Source organism: Macaca nemestrina, chromosome 14 (genome assembly GCF_043159975.1).
Source record: "Macaca nemestrina isolate mMacNem1 chromosome 14, mMacNem.hap1, whole genome shotgun sequence".
Taxonomy (NCBI): domain Eukaryota; kingdom Metazoa; phylum Chordata; class Mammalia; order Primates; family Cercopithecidae; genus Macaca; species Macaca nemestrina.
Genome location: NC_092138.1, coordinates 14,283,196 through 14,302,591, shown reverse-complemented (window position 1 = coordinate 14,302,591; position 19,396 = coordinate 14,283,196). Strand labels below are relative to the sequence as shown.

General features: G+C 37.3%; 1 protein-coding gene across 2 annotated transcripts in view; it reads right to left on the bottom strand.

Moving 5' to 3' along the window:
• Positions 1–19,396, bottom strand: part of LOC105498749 (G kinase anchoring protein 1) — an 81,397-nt gene that overhangs the window by 19,461 nt on the left and 42,540 nt on the right. The window contains exon 8 of one of the 2 annotated variants that reach the window (XM_071077618.1): positions 10,010–10,166. The exons of the other annotated variant lie outside the window; for it this stretch is intronic. Coding sequence (XP_070933719.1) covers positions 10,010–10,166 — 157 coding nt within the window. The remainder of the gene's footprint in view (positions 1–10,009; positions 10,167–19,396) is intronic. 2 annotated transcript variants of the gene reach the window in all.

Here is a 19,396-nt window from a genome sequence, read left to right as displayed (position 1 = left end):
AGAGAAGTGGATAATTCTTTAAATGGCATGAATCCTCTTTTCTCTCCTTTACACTTAATGAAATGCTATGAAAAAATTCTAATTTTTTCACTTAGGAAAAACTTCACATATGCAAAAGAATTTTATGTATGACACATTAGGTAAAAAGAAAAATAAACCAAAAAGCCGATTAAGAATTTGAACAAATTTGGGAGGCCGAGGCGGGCGGATCACAAGGTCAGGAGATCGAGACCACGGTGAAACCCCGTCTCTACTAAAAATACAAAAAATTAGCCAGGCGCGGTGGTGGGCGCCTGTAGTCCCAGCTACTCGGGAGGCTGAGGCAGGAGAATGGCGTGAACCCGGGAGGCGGAGCTTGCAGTGAGCCGAGATCGCGCCACTGCACTCCAGCCTGGGCGACAGAGCGAGACTCCGTCTCAAAAAAAAAAAAAAAAAAAAAAAAAAGAATTTGAACATTACCAATACCTTACCAATACCATATGCCTCTCTCCAATCATACCCCTTTTCCCTCCTCTCCTGAGGATATCCATGATTATAGATTATGTCAGTCTTTTCTTTTGTTAAAGTCTTTTACTACACGTATACGAAGCCCTGAATAATGTATTACATTTCTATTTTTAATTTTTATTTATTTGAGACAGGGTCTTGCTTCAATGACCAGGTTGAAAGACAGTGGCATGATCACAGCTCCCTGCAGCCTTGACTTAACAGGTTCAATCAATCCTCCCACGTCAGTCTTCTGAGTAGCTGAGACTACAGGTGCATGCCAACACACCTGGATAATTTTTTTTTTTGTAGAGACAGGGCTATTTAAAAAAATTTATATGAATGTCATCAAATTATTATTTGGTGACCTGTGTTTTTCATTAAATGCTATGCTCTTGATATGCATCCATGTTGCTATGTATAACTACAACTTACTCACTTCTCTTATTCTTTTGCTATTACAAACAACTGAGTTTTGAACACTTTTTTTGGACATGTCTTCAAGGTTTAATCTAGGCATAGAATTTCTAGACCATAACGTCATGCCCATTATCTTCAACTTTAAAAGTGAATATCAAATTGTTTTCCAAAATGGTTATACCAATTTACATTCCCACTAGTGGTATGTTAATGCTGTTCTATATCCTTACTAATAATTAGTAGTCTTTACCTTCCTTCGGTTTTTTCCTAGGCACTGCAGTGAAATTAATATTACTGTAATAAACTTTGCTTTCTGCTCAAAAACCTTCAAAAATTCTTTAATGTCTGCTGACTAAATTATAAATCAGCCTTTAAATTCGCTACAATCTTTTCCAACTTAACTTACCAAATTTATATTACATTCCTCTATAAACCTTCTATTTTAATGAAACTGGTTTATACTTCATTACCTCCATACTTTTACTCAAGGCATCCCAGTTTCTTCTTCATCTCTGCATGTTCAAATTCTATTGTCTTTATAGAATGGCTGAATGGATTAAGAAATAAGACCCAATGATCTGTTGCCTATAAGAAACACATTTCACCTATGAAGACATACATAGACAGAAAATAAAGGGAAGAAAAAAGATATTCCATGCCAAGGGAAACCAAAAAAGAGCAGAAGTAGCTATATTAACATCAGACAAAATAGATTTCAAGACAAGAACTATAAGAAGAAACAAAGAAGGTCACTATATAAAAATAAAGGGGTCAGTTCAGCAAGAGGACATAACAATTTTAAATACATATACACCCAACACTGGAGCACTCAGATAAATAAAGCAAATATTATTAGAGCTAAAGAGAGGGCCCCAATACAATAAAAGCTGGTGATTTCAACACTCCACTTTCAGCACTGGACAGATCTTCTAGAAACAAAATCAGCAAAGAAACACTGGACTTAATCTGCACTATAAACCAAAAGGACCAATAGATATTGACAGAACTTTTCATCCAACAGCTGCAGAACACACATTCTTTTCTTCAACACACAGATAATTCTGAAGAACAGACCCTATGTTAGGTCACAAAACAAGTCCTAAAACATTTAAAAAACTGAAATAATATCAAGCATCTTTTCTGACCGCAATGTAATAAAACTACAAATCAAGGACAAAAGGAATTTTAGAAACTATACAAATACATGGAAATTAAACAATATCCTCCTGAATGATCAGTGGCTCAACAAAGAAATTAGGAAGGAAACTGAAACATTTCTTGAAACAAATGATAATGGAAAAAACACACCAAAAGCTATGGGACACAATAAAGGCAATACTAAGAGGAAAATTTATAGCTATAAGTGCCTACATCAAAAAAGAAGAAAAACTTCAAATAACCTAACAATTAATGTTAAAGAACTAGAAAAGCAAGAGCAAACCAAACACAAAATTTGAAGAAAAGAAATAATAAACATCAGAGCAGAAATAAATGAAACTAAAATGAAATCAATATAAAAGAAATAAATGAAACTGAAATGAAGAATACAAAAGTTGATTTTTTGAAAAATTAAACAAAATTGAAAAAAATTTAAAAATTAAAACAAAAAACAAAAGAAAAATTAAAATTGACAAACCTTTAACCACATCAAGAAAAAGAGAAGTTCCAAATAAAACAGAGATTAAAAAAAGGGACATTACAACTAACACTACAGAAATTCAAAGGATCATTAGTGGCTACTATGAGCAACTATATGCCAATAAATTGAAAAATCTAGAGGAAATGGACAAATTCCTAGACACATACAACCTAAAAAGATTGAACCATGAAGAAACCCAAAATCTGAACAGACCAATAATAAGATTGAAGCCATAATAAAAAGTCTTCCAATAAAGAAAAGCCCAGGATCCAATGGCTTTACTGCTGAGTTCTACCAAACACTTAAGGAATTAATACCAATCCTACTCAAACTATTTTGAGAAAAGACGAGGAGGGAATACTTCCAAACTCCTTCTATGAGGCCCTGATACCAAAACCAGACAAAGAAACATCAAAAAAAGAAAACTAGAGGCCAATATCTGATGAATATCGATGCAAAAAACCCTGAAAAAAATACTGAATTCAACAACAGATTGAAACAGAATGAAGGGCAAAAACCACATGATCATTTCAATTGATGCTGAAAAAGCATTTGATAAAATTCAACATCCCTTCATGATAAAAACCGTCAAAAAACTGGGTATAGAAGGAACATACCTCAACATAAAAAAAGCCATACACAATAAACTCACAGCAAGTAATATACTGGATGGGGAAAAACTGAAAGCCTTTCCTCTAAGATCTGGAACAAGACAAGGATGCCCACTTTCACCCTGTTATTCATTGTAGTACAGGAAGTCCTAGCTAGAGCAATCAGACAAGAGAAAGAAATAAAGGGCATCTGAATTAGAAAGGAAGAAGTCAAATTATCCTTGTTTGCAGATGATATCACTTTATATTTGGAAAAATCTAAAGGCTCCACAAAAAAACTATTAGAACTGATCAACTTAGTAAAGTGGCAGGATACAAAATCAACCTTGAAAAATCAGCAGCATTTCTACAGGCCACAGAGAACAATCCGAAAAAAATCAAAAAATGTAATCCCATTTACAATAGCCATAAATAAAAGTAAATACCTAGGAATTAACCAAACAAGATCTCTATAATGAAATCTATAAAACACCGATGAACGAAACTGAAGAAGAGATGACAAAATGGAAAGATATTCCATGTTCATGGGTTAGAAGAATCAATATTGTTAAAATGTCCATACCACCCAAAGCAATCTACAGATTCAATGTAATCCCTATCAAAATACCAATGACATTCTTCACAGAAATAGAAAAAACAACCCTAAAATATACATGAAACCACAAAAGACATAGAATAGCCAAAGATACCCTAAGCAAAAAGAAGAAAACTGAAAGAATCATGTTACCTGACTTCAAATTACACTACAGAGTTATAGTAACCAAATACCAAGGTACTGGCATAAACACACACACACACACATAGACCACTGGAACAGAACAGAGAACCCAGAAACAAATCCACACACCTACAGTGAACTCATTTTTGGCAAAGGTGTCAAGAACATACACTGGGGGAAAATGTCTATTCAATAAACGGCACTAGGAAAATTGGATATCCATATGCAGAAGAATGAAACTAGACACCTATCTCTTCCAAAAACCAAATAAAGCTGGAGTTGCCACATGATCCCACAATCCTGCTGGGTATATACTCAAAAGAAAGGAAATCAGTATACTGAAGAGGTATCTGCACTCCCATGTTTATCACAGCACTGTTTATAATAGCCAAGATTTGGAAGCAACCTAAGTGTACATCAACACATGAATGAATAAAGAAAATGTGGTATTTATACATGATGGAGTACTCTTTATCCATAAAAAAATTGTTATCTGCAACAACATGGGTGGAACTGGAGGTCATACGCTAAGTGAAATAAGCCAGGCACAGAAAGGCAAACATCACGTTTTCACTTACTTGTGAGATCTAAAATTCAGAACAACTGAACCAATGGAATTACAAAGTAGAAGGATGGTTACTAGAGGCTGGGAAAGGCAGCGAGGGGGTGGGCAGGAGGTGAGGATAGTTAATCTGTACCAAAAAATTAGAAAGAACGAATAAGACCTAATATGTGATAGCACAACAGGGTGACTATAGTCAATAATTTAATTGTACATTTAAAAATAACTAAAATAGCATAATTGGATTGTTTGTAACACAAAGGATAAATGCTTACAAGATGTGCTTATGTAAGCATTGCATGCCTGTATCAAAATATCTCCTGGAACCCATAAATATATATACCTACTATGTAGCCACAAAAAATAATTTAAAAAAAAAACGAAACGCAAAGAAAACCCAAATCCTACTCTAAGTTCCTAATTCAAATGCTATTTTCTCCTCACAAAGCCATCTCTGATCCCCTTTCCTGTGAATTACTATAGCATTTTAACAATGTATCTTTTCTGGGGCTTACCATTTTTTGCCTGTACAAAAATAATTATCTATTAAGTACATACTGGTGGAAAACATGTTCTGCTAAACATTTTAAATCATAATCTATAACTTCCCTAATAGTGTAAGAATGGCAGGTAATTTCATCCCAATGTAATACAATTGATAAAACTGTTTGATTTCAAAGTTTGTTCTCTTTCCACTATGTCACACTATCACTTTGGTTTTATATCATACTGCTACTTAATTATTTAAACGTGTTAATATCAAGTTATATACCCAACTTCTTTCTATAAAGGCCTTGAGGAACCTAATTATGTGCTGAAATATACAAATATCATTCCTTCTATCCAAAAATGATCTCAGGTGGCTTTAAAATTTAAGAAGATACTACAAAGGGGAAAATCATAATGAAAAAGGAAAACCATAATCAATGAAAAAGGAAGAAGTGAATACACTAACCGTAAATGTTAATTAACATGGTTGCTTGGTGATATGGTTTGGCTCTGCCCCCACCCAAATCTCATCTTGAATTATAATAATCCCCAAGTGTCAAGGTGGAACCAGGTGGAGAGGGCGGTTTCCCCCATACTGTTCTTCGGTTAGTGAGTGAGTTCTCATGAGATCTGATGGTTTTATAAGGGGCTTCCCCTCTTTGCTCAGCACTCATTCTCTCTTCTGCCATCCTGTGAAGAGGTGCCTCACACCATGATTGTAAGCCTCCTGAGGCCTCCCTAGCCACACAGAACTTTGAGTCAAACCTCTTTTCTTTGTAAATTACCCAATCTCGGGTATTTCTTCACAGCAGTATGTGAACGGACTAATAGAGTAAATTGGTACCACAGTCAGGGGCTGCTATAAAGATACCTGAAAATGTGGATGTGACTTTGGAACTGGGTAACAGGCAGAGGCTGGAACATTTTGGAGGGTTTAGAAGACAGGAAAATGTGGGAAAATCTGGAACTTCCTAGAGACTTGTTGAATAACAATGAAGTCCAGGCTGAGGTGATCTCAGATGGAGATGAGGAACTTGTTGGGAACTGGAGTAAAGGTCATTCTTGCTACGCTTTAGCAAAGAAACTGGTGGCTTTTTGCTGCTGCCCTAGAGATCCGTGTAACTTTGAGCTTCAGAGAGGTGATTTAGGGTACCTGGTGAAAGAAACTTCTAAGCAGCAGAGCATTCAAGAGGTGTCAGAGCATAAAAGTTCAGAAAATTTGCAGCCTGACAATGCAGTAGAAAAGAAAAATCTATTTTCTGGGTAGAAATTCAAATCCACTGCATAAGTAAGGAGGAGCCAAATGCTCATCACCAAGACAATGGGGAAAATTTCTCCAGGGCATGTCAGAGACCTTCACAGAAGCCCCTCCCATCACAGGCCTGGAAGCCTAGGAGGGAAAATTGGTTTTCTGGGCTAGGTCCAGGGCCCCTATGCTGTGTGCAGCCTACAGACTTGGTGCCGTGTGTCCCAGCTGCTCCAGCCGTGGCTAAATGGGGACAAGGTACAGCTCAGGCTTTTGCTTCAGAAGGTGCAAGCCCCAAGTCTTGGCAGCTTCTACATGATGTTGGTCCTGTGGGTGCACAGAAGAACTGAGGTTTGGGAACCGCTGCCTAGATTTCAAAGGATGTATGGAAACTCCTGGATGTCCAGGTAGAGGTGTGCTACAGGGGCAGAGCCCTCACGGAGAACCTCTGCTAGGGCAGTGTGGAAGGGAAATGTGGGGTCAGAGCCCCCACACAGAGTCCCTACTGGGGCACTGCCTAGCAGAGCTATGAGAAGAGGGCCACTGTCCTCCAGACCCCAGAATGGTAGATCCGTCGACGGTTTGCACTGGAAAAACCGCAGGCACTCAATGCCATCCGTGAAAGCAGTCAGTTAGTGAGGGTTGTACCCTGCAAAGCCACAGGGACAGAGCTACCCAACGCCGTGGGAGCCTATCTCTTGCATCAGCAAGACCTGGATGTGAGATGTGGACTCAAAGGAGATCATTTTAGAACTTTAAGATTTAATGACTGCCCTATTGGATTCCAGACTTGCATGGGGCCTGTAGCCCATTTTGGCCAGTTTCTCCAATTTGGAATGGGCGTATTTACCCAATGCCCGTACTCCCACTATATCTAGGAAATAACTAACTTACTTTTGACTTTACAGGCTCAGAGGCAGAAGGGACTTGCCTTGTCTCAGATGAAACTTTAGAGTTGGACTTTTGGGTTAATCCTGGAATGAGTTAAGACTTTGGAAGACTTTTGGGAAGGCATGATTGTGTTTTGAAATGTGAGGACATGAGACTTGGGAGGGGCCTGGGGCAGAATGATATGGTTGGCTGGGCCCATGTGTCAAAGGCGGGACCAGGTGGGAGAAAACTGAATTACGGGGATGGTTTCCCCCATACTGTTCTTGTGATAGTGAGTGAATACTCATGAGATCTAATGGTCTATAAGGGGCTTCCCCCTTCACTTGGCACTCATTCTCTCTCCTACCACCCTGTGAAGAGGTGCTTTCCACCATGATTGTAAGTTTCCTCAGGCCTCCCCAGCCAAGTGAACTGTGAGTCAATTAAACCTCTTTCCTTTATAAATTACCCAGTCTTGGCTATTTCTTCATAGCAGCATGAGAATGGACTAACATGCTTGGATTGCACATAAAATTTGGAAGTCGAGGAAAGATAAGAAAACATTAAATTTAATTCAGTGCCAGAAAGAACCTCATGAGTACATCAGGGTAGGCAAGGATTTCCCACTACTAAGTTGAAAATAGATTTTCCATAACAAATAGTGTTATTTATAAACAAATCTTATTGCTGCTTTAGAGTAAAAAGTTCTTAAAGCTTCTCCTGTATACCATATAACACAAACATTAATAGATGGTGTTAATTTGCTATATGACTGAATTTACCAGTCTTTGCGGTAAACAAAGAGGTAACATCCATTGAAGAGAGGAAAAGATGGAAAACAGATGGGAACCAGATTCCGAATTTGGAATGGCTATTGTAGGAATTTGTCAAAGTTAGAAAGAGATCAATCAAAGGACCATTAAGAAGAAATGAGACTATGGCAAAAGTTACATAGCACTGATTTTCAGATAACATTAGCAGTGTTTTAAAAAATACTTTTTAAACACCTGGTAGCCGGAGAATTAAAATAGGCAAGGTAGACAATATTGTGAGAGCCAATGCTACATACTGGCAAGAAAAGAATCACAGAAAAATTAAGGAAGTAAGGGTAAAGTGTTCATGGGGACATTACTGAAATTACTACAAGTTTCAAGCTGGGAGAAATGATGGATTGGAGGTCAATATAGGGTAAAGAACAGGTTCACAGTTAAGACGAAGTAAGAGACTAGTGGTTATGGTGAGAAAAATAAATGCAGACATAGAGGTCTGAGAGGTAACACACTTTCTCTGTATGATGGAATTTAAGATGTGGCAGTGAGTATCTTGGAGTACGTCTCACCTCTTCCTGGTCCCATATAAACAGGACCAGGGTATGAGGAGAGAAAGCATTTTTTTCTCCTTCAGATAATATATTTTGGGTAACACTGGCATGTAGCAGAGGCTGGCAACTTTTTCTGTAAAGGGTCCAACAACAAACATCTTAGACTTTATGGGTTTTATACAGTCTCTGTCACATATTTGTTGTTGTTGTTGGAGTCTTGCTCTGTTATTCAGGCTAGAGCGCAGCGGTGTGATCATGGCTCACTGCAATCTCCACCTCCTGGGTTCAAATGATTCTCCTGCCTCAGCCTTCCAAGTAGCTGGGACTACAGGCGCCCACAACACTCGATTATTTTTTTTTATTTTTAGTACAGACAGGGTTTCACCACGTTGGCCAGGCTGGTCTCGAACTCCTGACCTCAAGTGATCCGCCTGCCTCAGTCTCCCAAAAGTGCTGGGATTACAGGCATGAGCCACAGCACCCAGCCATATTCTCTCTTTTCTAATTTTTAAAATTATTTAATTTTGAAACACAGTCTTTTTCTGTCACTCAGGCTGGAGTCCAGAGGCACGATCTTGGCTCACTGCAACCCCACCTCCTGGGTTCAAGCAATTCTCATGTCTCAGCCTACCAAGTAGCTGAGATTATAGGCATGCGCCACCATGCCTGGTTAATTTTTGTATTTTTAGTGGAGATGAGGTTTTGCTGTGTTGGCCAGGTTGGTCTTGAACTCCTGGTCTCAAGTGATCTGTCTGCTTCAGCCTCCCAAGCTGCTGGGATTACAGGTATGAGCCACTGTGCCAGGCTCTTTTCTCTTTTTAAAATACTATTTTGAAAATATGAATGCCATTCTTAGCTTACAGTCCTCGTAATAACAGACCACTGACCAGGTTTGATTCATGGGCTATAGCTTACTCTGTTGTATAGGATAAAATTCTAACTTCTTAGTTTCACAGAAAAGACATTTCTGACATAAATCCAATCTATTTCTCCAGTCATGTCATCCCAGACTTGCTTAACCGTAAACTTTTTAGTTGCAGAATTTTTCAGTTTCCTAAATATTTAGTCTAGGGCCTTTTATATTTCAGGACGTTTGTTCTTGCAGCTCCCTTAGACCCAAAGTCTTTCTCTATTTCTCAGCTTATACAGCTCCTCACTATCCATACTCCATCCCAAATGTCACTTTTTATATAACCATCACAATTCACCCAAGCAGTGATCAATTACCTTCAGTATTCAAAACCTCTTTTTTATTGTTCATATCTCCCTTAAAGTCTTCATTTGTGCTGAATGATGATCCTTTTACAGGTCTACCTCTCCATATCCCCACAACTCTGAGTATCTAAGGGAAGAAAGGTCTTATCCATCTTCACGTTTCCACTCACTCCTATGAGTGCCTAACAGTACATGGCTTATGGCACATGCTCAGCAAATAGTCATCAACGAATGAACTAGTTCATATAGTATAAGTATACTTCATAATATAAATATTTCTATACTTTCTAATATAAATATTTGAGTGATAGTTACTAAGATCATATCCTAAACTACTACTTTACACAATAATTTGATTCCACTGCTTACTTGTTTAAAAAATAAAAATTACATTTCAATTTACTGTGATTTTAAGAGAATTTTCTACTTTACATGCCTGGTTGTGTTCATGAGCTGTACAATTATCTGTTCCATTATATTCTGTAAGCTGTTCTCTTCGTTTTTCTCTAATAAGAATTTTATGAACATCATCTTCCAGTCTATTGAAGAATCCTCCATCATGTGATAAAGTCTGAGAAGAACTCAATTCCTGTCAAAAATGAATTATGATTTACTATCATTCAACATGCATTGTTATGCATTTAATACACCTAGTCAACCACTAGAAGGGATACGCATTTGGTACACCTAGTCAAGCACTAGAAGGATTAAAAAAAAGAAAGAAAAATGACAGCTAAGAGACAATCAACCACTTGGTCCTTCTCCATCTCCAGAAGATAAAACAGTAGAGACACATTTGGAAATTTCCTTTCATCGTATTTTTTGGACTTAGATATTGCTTTTTAAATTTCTGTTATATACTGAACAACTCACCCACTTAATGGGTACAAGACAGTGGTTTTTTAATATATTCAGAGTTGTACAACCATCACCCCAATCAACTGTATGACAATTCCATCACCCCAAAAAGAAACTGTACCCATTAGCAGTCACTCCCCATTTCCTCCTAATACCTGCTGCCTGCCCCAGGCAACACTAATCTATTTACTGTCTCTATAGATTCGCCTATTATGGACATTTTGTATATATGGAATAACCCAATATGTGAACCTTTGACTGGCTCTGACTTAGCAAAATATTTTCAAGATTCATTCATATTATGGCTTGTAGCAGCACTTCATTCCTTTTTATTGCCAAATATCTCATCCTACATTTTATTTCTCCATTCACTGGTTGATAGACATTCAGGTTGTTGCTACTTTTTGGTTATTATGAATTATGCTGCTATAATATTCATGCACAAGATTTTGCATGGACATATTTTCAGTTCTCTTGGGTATATACCTAAGAGTAGAACTGCTGGTGACTCTATGTTTAACCTTTTGAGATATCACTAGATAATTTTCCAAAGCAGTCCATCATTTTACAATCCCATCAGCAGTCTAGCGGGTTGCAATTTATCCGCATTCTTATCAACACTTGTTCTGCCTTTTTCATGATAGCCACTGGGTGAGAAGTGCTGTCTCACTGGGGTTTTCAGTTGCATTTCCCTGACAGCGAATGGTGCTGAACATCCCTTTTGTGTGCTTATTGGAGATTTGTATATCTTTTTGGAGAAATGTCTTCTTAGATCCTTTGCCCATTTTTAACTGGGTTACTTGTTTTTTTTGAGTTGTAACAGTTCTTTATATATTCTACATGTCTATATCTTATTGAATATGATCTGCAATCATTTACTCTCATTTCGTGGGTTGTCTTGGCATATTCTTGATGGTATTCTTTGTATCACAGAAGTTTTTAAAGTTGATGAAATCCAATTTTATCCAAGAAACCACTGCCTAACTCAAAAATTTACTTCTATATTTTCTTCTAAAAGTTTTATAGATTTAGCTCATGTGTTTAGTTCTGTGATCCATTTTGAGTTAATTTTTGTACACGGTGTGAAGAAAGGGTCGAAATTCACTCTTCTGCATGACGATATCTAGCATCATGCGTTGAGAAGACTATTCTTTTGCCCTTTTAACTGTGTTGGGACCCTTGTCCAAAATCAATAGTTTGTTTCTGAACTCCTAATCTTATTCTACCAATCTGTAAATGTCTATTCTTATGCCAGTACCACAATGTCTTGATTATCATAGCTTTATGTTGCTCAATCTTTTACACTGCTTTTTTTTTTTTTGAGACGGATTTTCACTCTTGTTGCCCAGGCTAGAGAGCAATGGCATGATCTTGGCTCACTGCAACCTCTACCTCCTGGGTTCAAGCAATTCTCCCACCTCAGCCTCCTGAGTAGCTGGTATCACAGGCATGTACGTCCAGCTAATTTGTATTTTTAGTAGAGACGGGGTTTCACCATGTTGGCCAGGCTGGTCTCGAACTCCTGACCTCAGGTGATCTGCCCACCTTGGCCTCCCAAAGTGCTGGGATTACAGGCATGAGTCACTATGCCCAGCCTTACATTGCATTTAAAAATAATTTTTATATAAATTCTACATGCCAATAGAAGATTTGTAAAAGATAAGATTTTTTTATCACTGTCTATCCAATTATATAATAGAAATTTTACATTCTCCAAGAGAAGGAGCATTTCCTCTTCGACATCCTGTTATGAAGACAGAGATTGAAGAAAATATTCCTTTCACTCATTGGTTTCACCTATGTCCCACATTCTCTCTCCCGATCTCGGCTCACTACAACCTTCACCACTCAGGTTCAAGCGATTCTTGTGCCTCAGCCTCCCAAGTAGCTGGGATTACAGGCACATGCCACCACTCCTGGCTATTTTTTTTTTTCCAGTAGAGATGGGGTTTCACCCCATTGGCCAGTGGGTCTCAAATTCCCGACCTCAGATGATCCACCCGCCTCAGCCTCCCAAAGTGCTGGGATTACAGGTGTAAGCCACCATGCCTGACCCCACATTCTTGAGCTACAGTTATTCACAATTTCACAATTTTACCCATCTCAATTGTATTTGTGGGCAAATGACCCCAAGGTTCAATAATTGTTCATACTTGTCACTTCATATTATCTTAGAAAGTAAAGTGTTTGAAAAAAACTTTATTTGTATATCAGTGCTTACTATATGAATGACATTAAAAATGATTGTACAACACTTTATATTTTGCAAAGCACTTAAACAAACATTACCTTATTTGAATTTCATAAACATCATGAGAAGTTGATAGAGCAAGTATTATTTCCCCACCAAGTAATTATGGCCTTAAGAATGCATGTGCAATTGCTAAGGGATACAGGTATAACTCTAAGATTACTGCTTCATAAAATAGTTCCAGTATATTCTTGTAATATTCTATTTTACAGCAATAAATACAGAAATGCTAAAAACACTGCTGAGCTTCTGTGGAAGGAATAACATACTGCTACCAACTAATCAGCCTCTGGATTTCATATCACTAGAGATTATAATTCTAGCCAATGTCCCTGTTTGTTGATAGTTGCTCCTATTACCATCATGCCTATCACAAAGGGTATTCTGTCTCTTAAGTATTTTTGAGTGAGGCATGAAGTTTCTTTCTGATCTAGAGATGGGATTTTTTTCAAAAGATTTACTGATAAAAAAAACTATAGGGGGGAGAAAAGCAAAAATAAATCAACTACTACATCCCACACATATCAGAAAAAAAGATAAAAATATGGCAAACGTAAGAATATGAAATATTTAACTTAATAAGTCTAGTCAATTCAATTTCAGTTTAATTCAAATTCTACACACCTATTTGGTACCAAGCACACAATGAATAAGACACTACGGTGCTTATATAAGTATAGACATACAGATCAATGGAACGGAATTGAGGATCTAGATATAAGCCTTCATATCTATGATCAAATTTACTTTTTAAAAAGGTGTCAAGGTATTTTATTAAGGATATAAGAGTGTTGTGCTGGGAGAAGTGTCTATGCATATGCCAAAAGGTAAATTTGGACTTTCTTCACAATTCACAAAAATTAACTCAAAATATGGATCACAGACTTTAAAGGAAGAACTAAAACCATAAAGCCTCTAGAATAAATCATCATGGCTTGTGTTAGGCAAAGATTTATTTATTGAACACAAAAGGCACAATCCATAAAGTGACAAACTAGACTTGATAACAATTTAAAATTTTTGTGCTTCAAAACACACAATTAAAAAACCAAAAAGACATCCCCAAAATATGTACGTCTATTATGTATCAATAAAAAATTAAAAAGAAAAGGCAAGGCACAGCCTGGAAGAAAGTATTTGCAAATCATGTATCTAACAGCGGATTTGTTTCCAGACACATAAGGAAATCATACAAATCAATAAGAAAACACACAAAAATGAACAAAAAATTTGAATAGATATTTCAAGAAGATGTAAGAATGGCTGATAAGCATATGAAAAGATGTCTGAAATCACCAGTTATTAGGAACATGCAAATTAAAACTACAATGAAATACATTACATACCCACTAGAACGGCTATAATCAAAACAAGAGATAATACCAAGTGTTGACAAGGATGCACAGGAACTAGAACTCTCATATATTGCTGGGGGGAGTGAAAAATGGTAGTCATTTTGAAAAACAATTTGACAGACTCTTCAAAAGTTAGACATAAATTCACCATACAACCCAGCCATTTCACTCCTAAGTAACCACCTAAGAGAAATTAAAACATATCCACACACAGACATATGTCAAATGTTCACAGCAAGCCTATAACCGGTGAATAAACAACATTTATACAATGAAATACTATTCAGTGGTATACTGCTGCTGCATGCTACAACATGGATATACCTCAGAAACATTATGCTAAGTGAAAGAAGCCAAACACAAAGACTACACATTCTATGAGTCCATTATAGGTTACAAGAAACTGCAAATCTCTAGAGACAGAAAGTAGATCAGTGGTTGCCAGGGGCTGAAGGTGGGAGTAGGAATTGACTACAAATGGTTATGAGGGAACTTTCTGAGATTATGGATACGTTCCAAAACTAGACTGTGTTTATGGCTGCACAACTATGAGCAAATTACATACTTGCAATGGGTGAATTTTATAGTACTTAAATTATAACTCAATACAGCTGTTAAAAAAAAAAACAAAAAACACCCTTGATCCCACACCATTCTACTTAAAAACTAGAATAATACCTATAGACCTTCTGGCCCATCCATATACTCTTTCCTTAGTCTCATCTTCGTGCCTCCAGGAGGAACCATTAACTCAACTTAGTGTTGATCATTTCCATGTTTCTGTTGTTTTACAGATGCACCACTAAATAATAAAATTTCATTTTGTTTGGTTTCTTAACTTCTTATTATGAAAATTTTCACCCATATATTCTACACTTAGATTTAAGGATTTTCTATATTTGAACCTCCTTTTTGCGCCTAGGTACTTTATACTAAAGTACAGTTATTATGATAGTTCATCTAGAAATTCTTTCACATGCAGCTATAAAACAATTGTCCAATTTAACCATATTATCATTATCATACCTAACAAAAATCATATTTGTTAACATCACCTTATTCCTACTTATTATTATTATTTTGTAGACAGTTTTGCTCTAGGCACGTGCCATCACACCTGGCTAATTTTTCTATTTTTAGTAGAGATGGGGTTTCACCACGTTGGCCAGGCTGGCCTCTGACTTCCTGGCCTCAAGTGATCCACCTACCTCGGCCTCCTGAAGTGCTGGGGAACTGCGCCTGGTCTATACCTACTTTACATTTAAATTTCAATTGTATAAAAGTCTTTTATTGCTAATCTAATAAAAGCCTACACATATTGCATTTGATATCTCTTTTTTTTTTTGAGACGGAGTCTCGCTCTGTCACCCAGGCTGGAGTGCAGTGGCATGATCCACTGCAAGCTCCGCCTCCCGGGTTCACGCCATTCTCCTGCCTCAGCCTCCTGAGTAGCTGGGACTACAGATGCCTGCCACCACGCCCAGCTAATTTTTTTGGTTTTTTTTTGTTTTTTTTTTTTTTAGTAGCAACAGGGTTTCACTGTGTTAGCCAGGATGGTCTTGATCTCCTGACTTCGTGATCCACCCACCTCGGCCTCCCAAAGTGCCGGGATTACAGGCGCTACCCACTGCGCACGGCCTGCATTTGATATCTCTTAAATCTTCCTCAATCTAGAGAACCTCATCCACACCCAAACTTTTCTTCTCCGTAACAGTTTCTTGTTGAAGAGACCAGGTCAGTTGTCCTACAAAGTTATCTATCTTCTAAATTTGCCTGATTGTTCCCTTTAGGTATCACTTAACTTGCACTTCTAACTCCTACATCTCCTGTAAAACGGAAATCAGATCTTAAGGTTTGATTTACATATAGATTAAACATTTTTAGCAGGAATACTTAGTTCTGCTGAATTTTAAGTTTTATAAAATTGGTATCACTCTGATGCATTCCTCTGAGACTGGTTCTTCACTCAACATTCTCTTTTGGATTCATCCATGTTGTTACCTGGACTTAAATATTCATTTGCTTTCACTACTACGTAATCTATTGTGTGATTATACTAAAATTTATCCATTCTACTGAAGATAAACATTTGAATTTTTTCGAATTTGTTTCCTGAGTAGTATGGAGATCATGATGCTGGGCCATTGCACACATAAATATTTCTGTACATGGTTCCTAGGAAATACATGCAATCTTCTCTAAGGCATGTGTACCTACAAGTGAACTGCTAAATCATAATCTGTATCAGAGGTGAACACACTACAGCCCAAAATGCTGCCTCTTTTTCACAAATGAAGTTTTATTGGAACACAGCCATGCATGCTCATTCATTTAAGTATTGTCTATAGCTGTTTTTATACTACAGTGGTAGAACTAAGTAGTTGTGGCAGAGACTGGATGTACCTCAAAGCCTAAAATATTTGCTACCTAGTCCTTCACAGAAAAAAAACTGCTGACTCCTGGGCCATAACGAATATTTGACTTATATGAACACCAAACTCATGCAAAATATTTGTATTAATTTGCATTCCCACCAATATAAACTGATCCAAAACTCGATTGATCTATAATCTCTGAATCTTTTTGTCTGTACACTTTGTAATTTCTGCCTGCCTGCTGAGTGAAAAAAAACCAGTATCTCAGTGTGATCATAACTGCATTTCTCTGGTTAGCAGCAAAATCGAATATTTTGTATGTTTTTGCTATTCATATTTCCTATTTTGTGAAATGCATAATGTCACTTGTCTATTTTTTATATTTTTATGAGACAGTAATCATTTGATTGGAGTTCTTTATTTGAATACTAATGCTTTATCAGTTCTGTTTTGAAAATAGCTTTTTCGCATTTGTGCCTTGTCTTTTTATATCCATTCTGGTATGTTGTGGAAAATAAGTTATTCATTTTGAGTGACATCTACTTTATCAACCTTTTGTTTTATGGTTAGTGTTTTTGCTAAGTATTCCCCTAACCATATGCCACAAATATATTTTACTGTATTTTATAGTTCTAAAAGTTATAAAATTTGCCTTTCATATATGCATTCAATTTATATAGAACTGATTTTAATGTGTGATAGAAGGCAGAGTTCCAATTCGGATTTTTTTCTAATATGGCTAAGAAAGAGTCCCTTGCTTTTTCATATATAAGACATTACCATGTTAGAATATTTAACACAGTGTAGTATCAGCACAGGAATAAACTCACCAGCAGAACAAAATAGCTCAAAAACAAACACATGCATATATGGAATACTGACAAATGACAGAGTGACATTATATATGGTTCTTCTTTAGGAGTTCTTAGCTACTTTTTGGCAATTGCTTTTCCATATTAGTAACTTGTTGAGTTTTTTTTTTTCTTTTTGACACTCCTGCCTCAACCTCCCGAGTAGCTGGGATTACAGGTGCCTGCCACCAGGCCCAGGTAATTTTTTTTTTATATTTTCAGTAGAGACAGGGTTTCACTGTTAGCCAGGATGGTCTTGATCTCCTGACCTTGTGATCCACCTGCCTCGGCCTCCCAAAGTGCTGCAATTACAGGCGTGAGCCACTGCGCCCGGCCAACTTGTTGAGTTCTTAAAACTCCAGGATTTTCACTGCAACTGCAAAGACCCTATAGATCAATTTGAGAAAAACTGTCACTTTTATTACAATACTTTCATATTTCCAAGGGCTCCAAAGTCACCTTCTCAAGGACTAGCCTCTCAGCTTTACAGTTTTAAGATACCTTAATATACAGTAACACGCAAACTTCAAAACGGTCCATGTATATGTGCTATTTCTCTTTTACCACTCTTGAGTGCTTTTAACTTATTTCAAGAGGGAATCTAAATAATGATGTTCTGGCCAGGTATAATAGCTCACACCTATAATCCCAGCACTGTGGAAAGCAGGAGAGTTGCTTAAGTCTAGGAGTTCAAGATCAGCCTGGGCAACATAGCAAGACCCCATCTCTACGAAAAGTAGAAAATATTAGCTGGGTATGGTGGTGTGCACCAGTAGTCCTAGCTACTCAGGAGGATGAGGCAGGAGGATCATTTGAGCTCAGGAGATTGAGGCTGCAGTGAGCTTTGATCACACCACTGCCCTCCAGCCTGAGTGACAGAGCAAGACCCTGTCTCAAAAGAAAATGGTATTCTTCCAGTCAGAATGGCTATTATTAAAAATAAAAAAATAACAGATGCTGATGAGATTGTGGAGAAAAGGCTTTTACACTTTTGGTGGGAGTGTAAATTATTTATTTCAAAGACCTTGAGGCAGAAATATGATTCAACCCAGCAATCCCATTACTGGATAGATACCCAAAGGAATATAAATCATTCTATTATAAAGATACATGCATGCATATGTTCACTGCAGCACTATTCACAATAGCAAAGACATGAGATCAACCCAAATGCCCATCAATGATAGACTAAAGAAAATGTGGTACATATATGCCATGGAATACTGTGCAGCCATGCACAAGGATGGAGCTGGAAGCTATTATCCTCAGAAACTAATTCAGGAACAGAAAACCAAATACTGTTGTGTTCTCACTTATAAGTGGGAACTGAATGGATGAGAACATATAAACACAAGGTGGGGGGGAACAAAACACACTGGGGCCTGTGGAAGAGCGGGGGATGGGGGAAGGGAGAACATCAGGAAACACAGCTAATGGATGCTGGGCTTAATACTTAGGTGATGGGATGATCTGTGCAGCAAATTGCCATGGCACACATTTACCTATGTAACGAACCTGCAAATCTTGCACATGTACCCCTGAACTTAAAAGTTGGAAATTAAAAAAAAAAAAGAACACAGTGTTCTTCAATGAGGTATTACATTAAGTATGACATTATATACAAGTTAAGCTTACTTTTTCTCACCCCTAAGATGAACCTGATGGACTCAAATTTTGAACTTGACTTGAAATAATTATTATTAAACTCTTGTTATGCAAATAATACTATGCTCTGCATGGGCTACTCTCATGGAATTCACAGTGTACTGAGAGAGACAACTAGTACATGAAATAGTAACAGACCCAATAATTAAGCACTCTTCTGTACATCAGGGATGGCAAGAATCTGTAAAATATGCACCAACTTCTTCTTTTGTAAATGGCAATATAATTAACTGATAATTGTACTTTTTCTTGCTGAGCAACAACAGTATCAGAATTCTTAACGCAAAGCTCCATAAAAGCCCTAACAATATACTTCAACTGGCAGACAAAATGAAACCTACTATATGCCTGTTATAAATATCATTAAAGGCTGGGCGCGGTGGCTCAAGCCTGTAATCCCAGCACTTTGGGAGGCCGAGACGGGCGGATCACGAGGTCAGGAGATTGAGACCATCCTGGCTAAC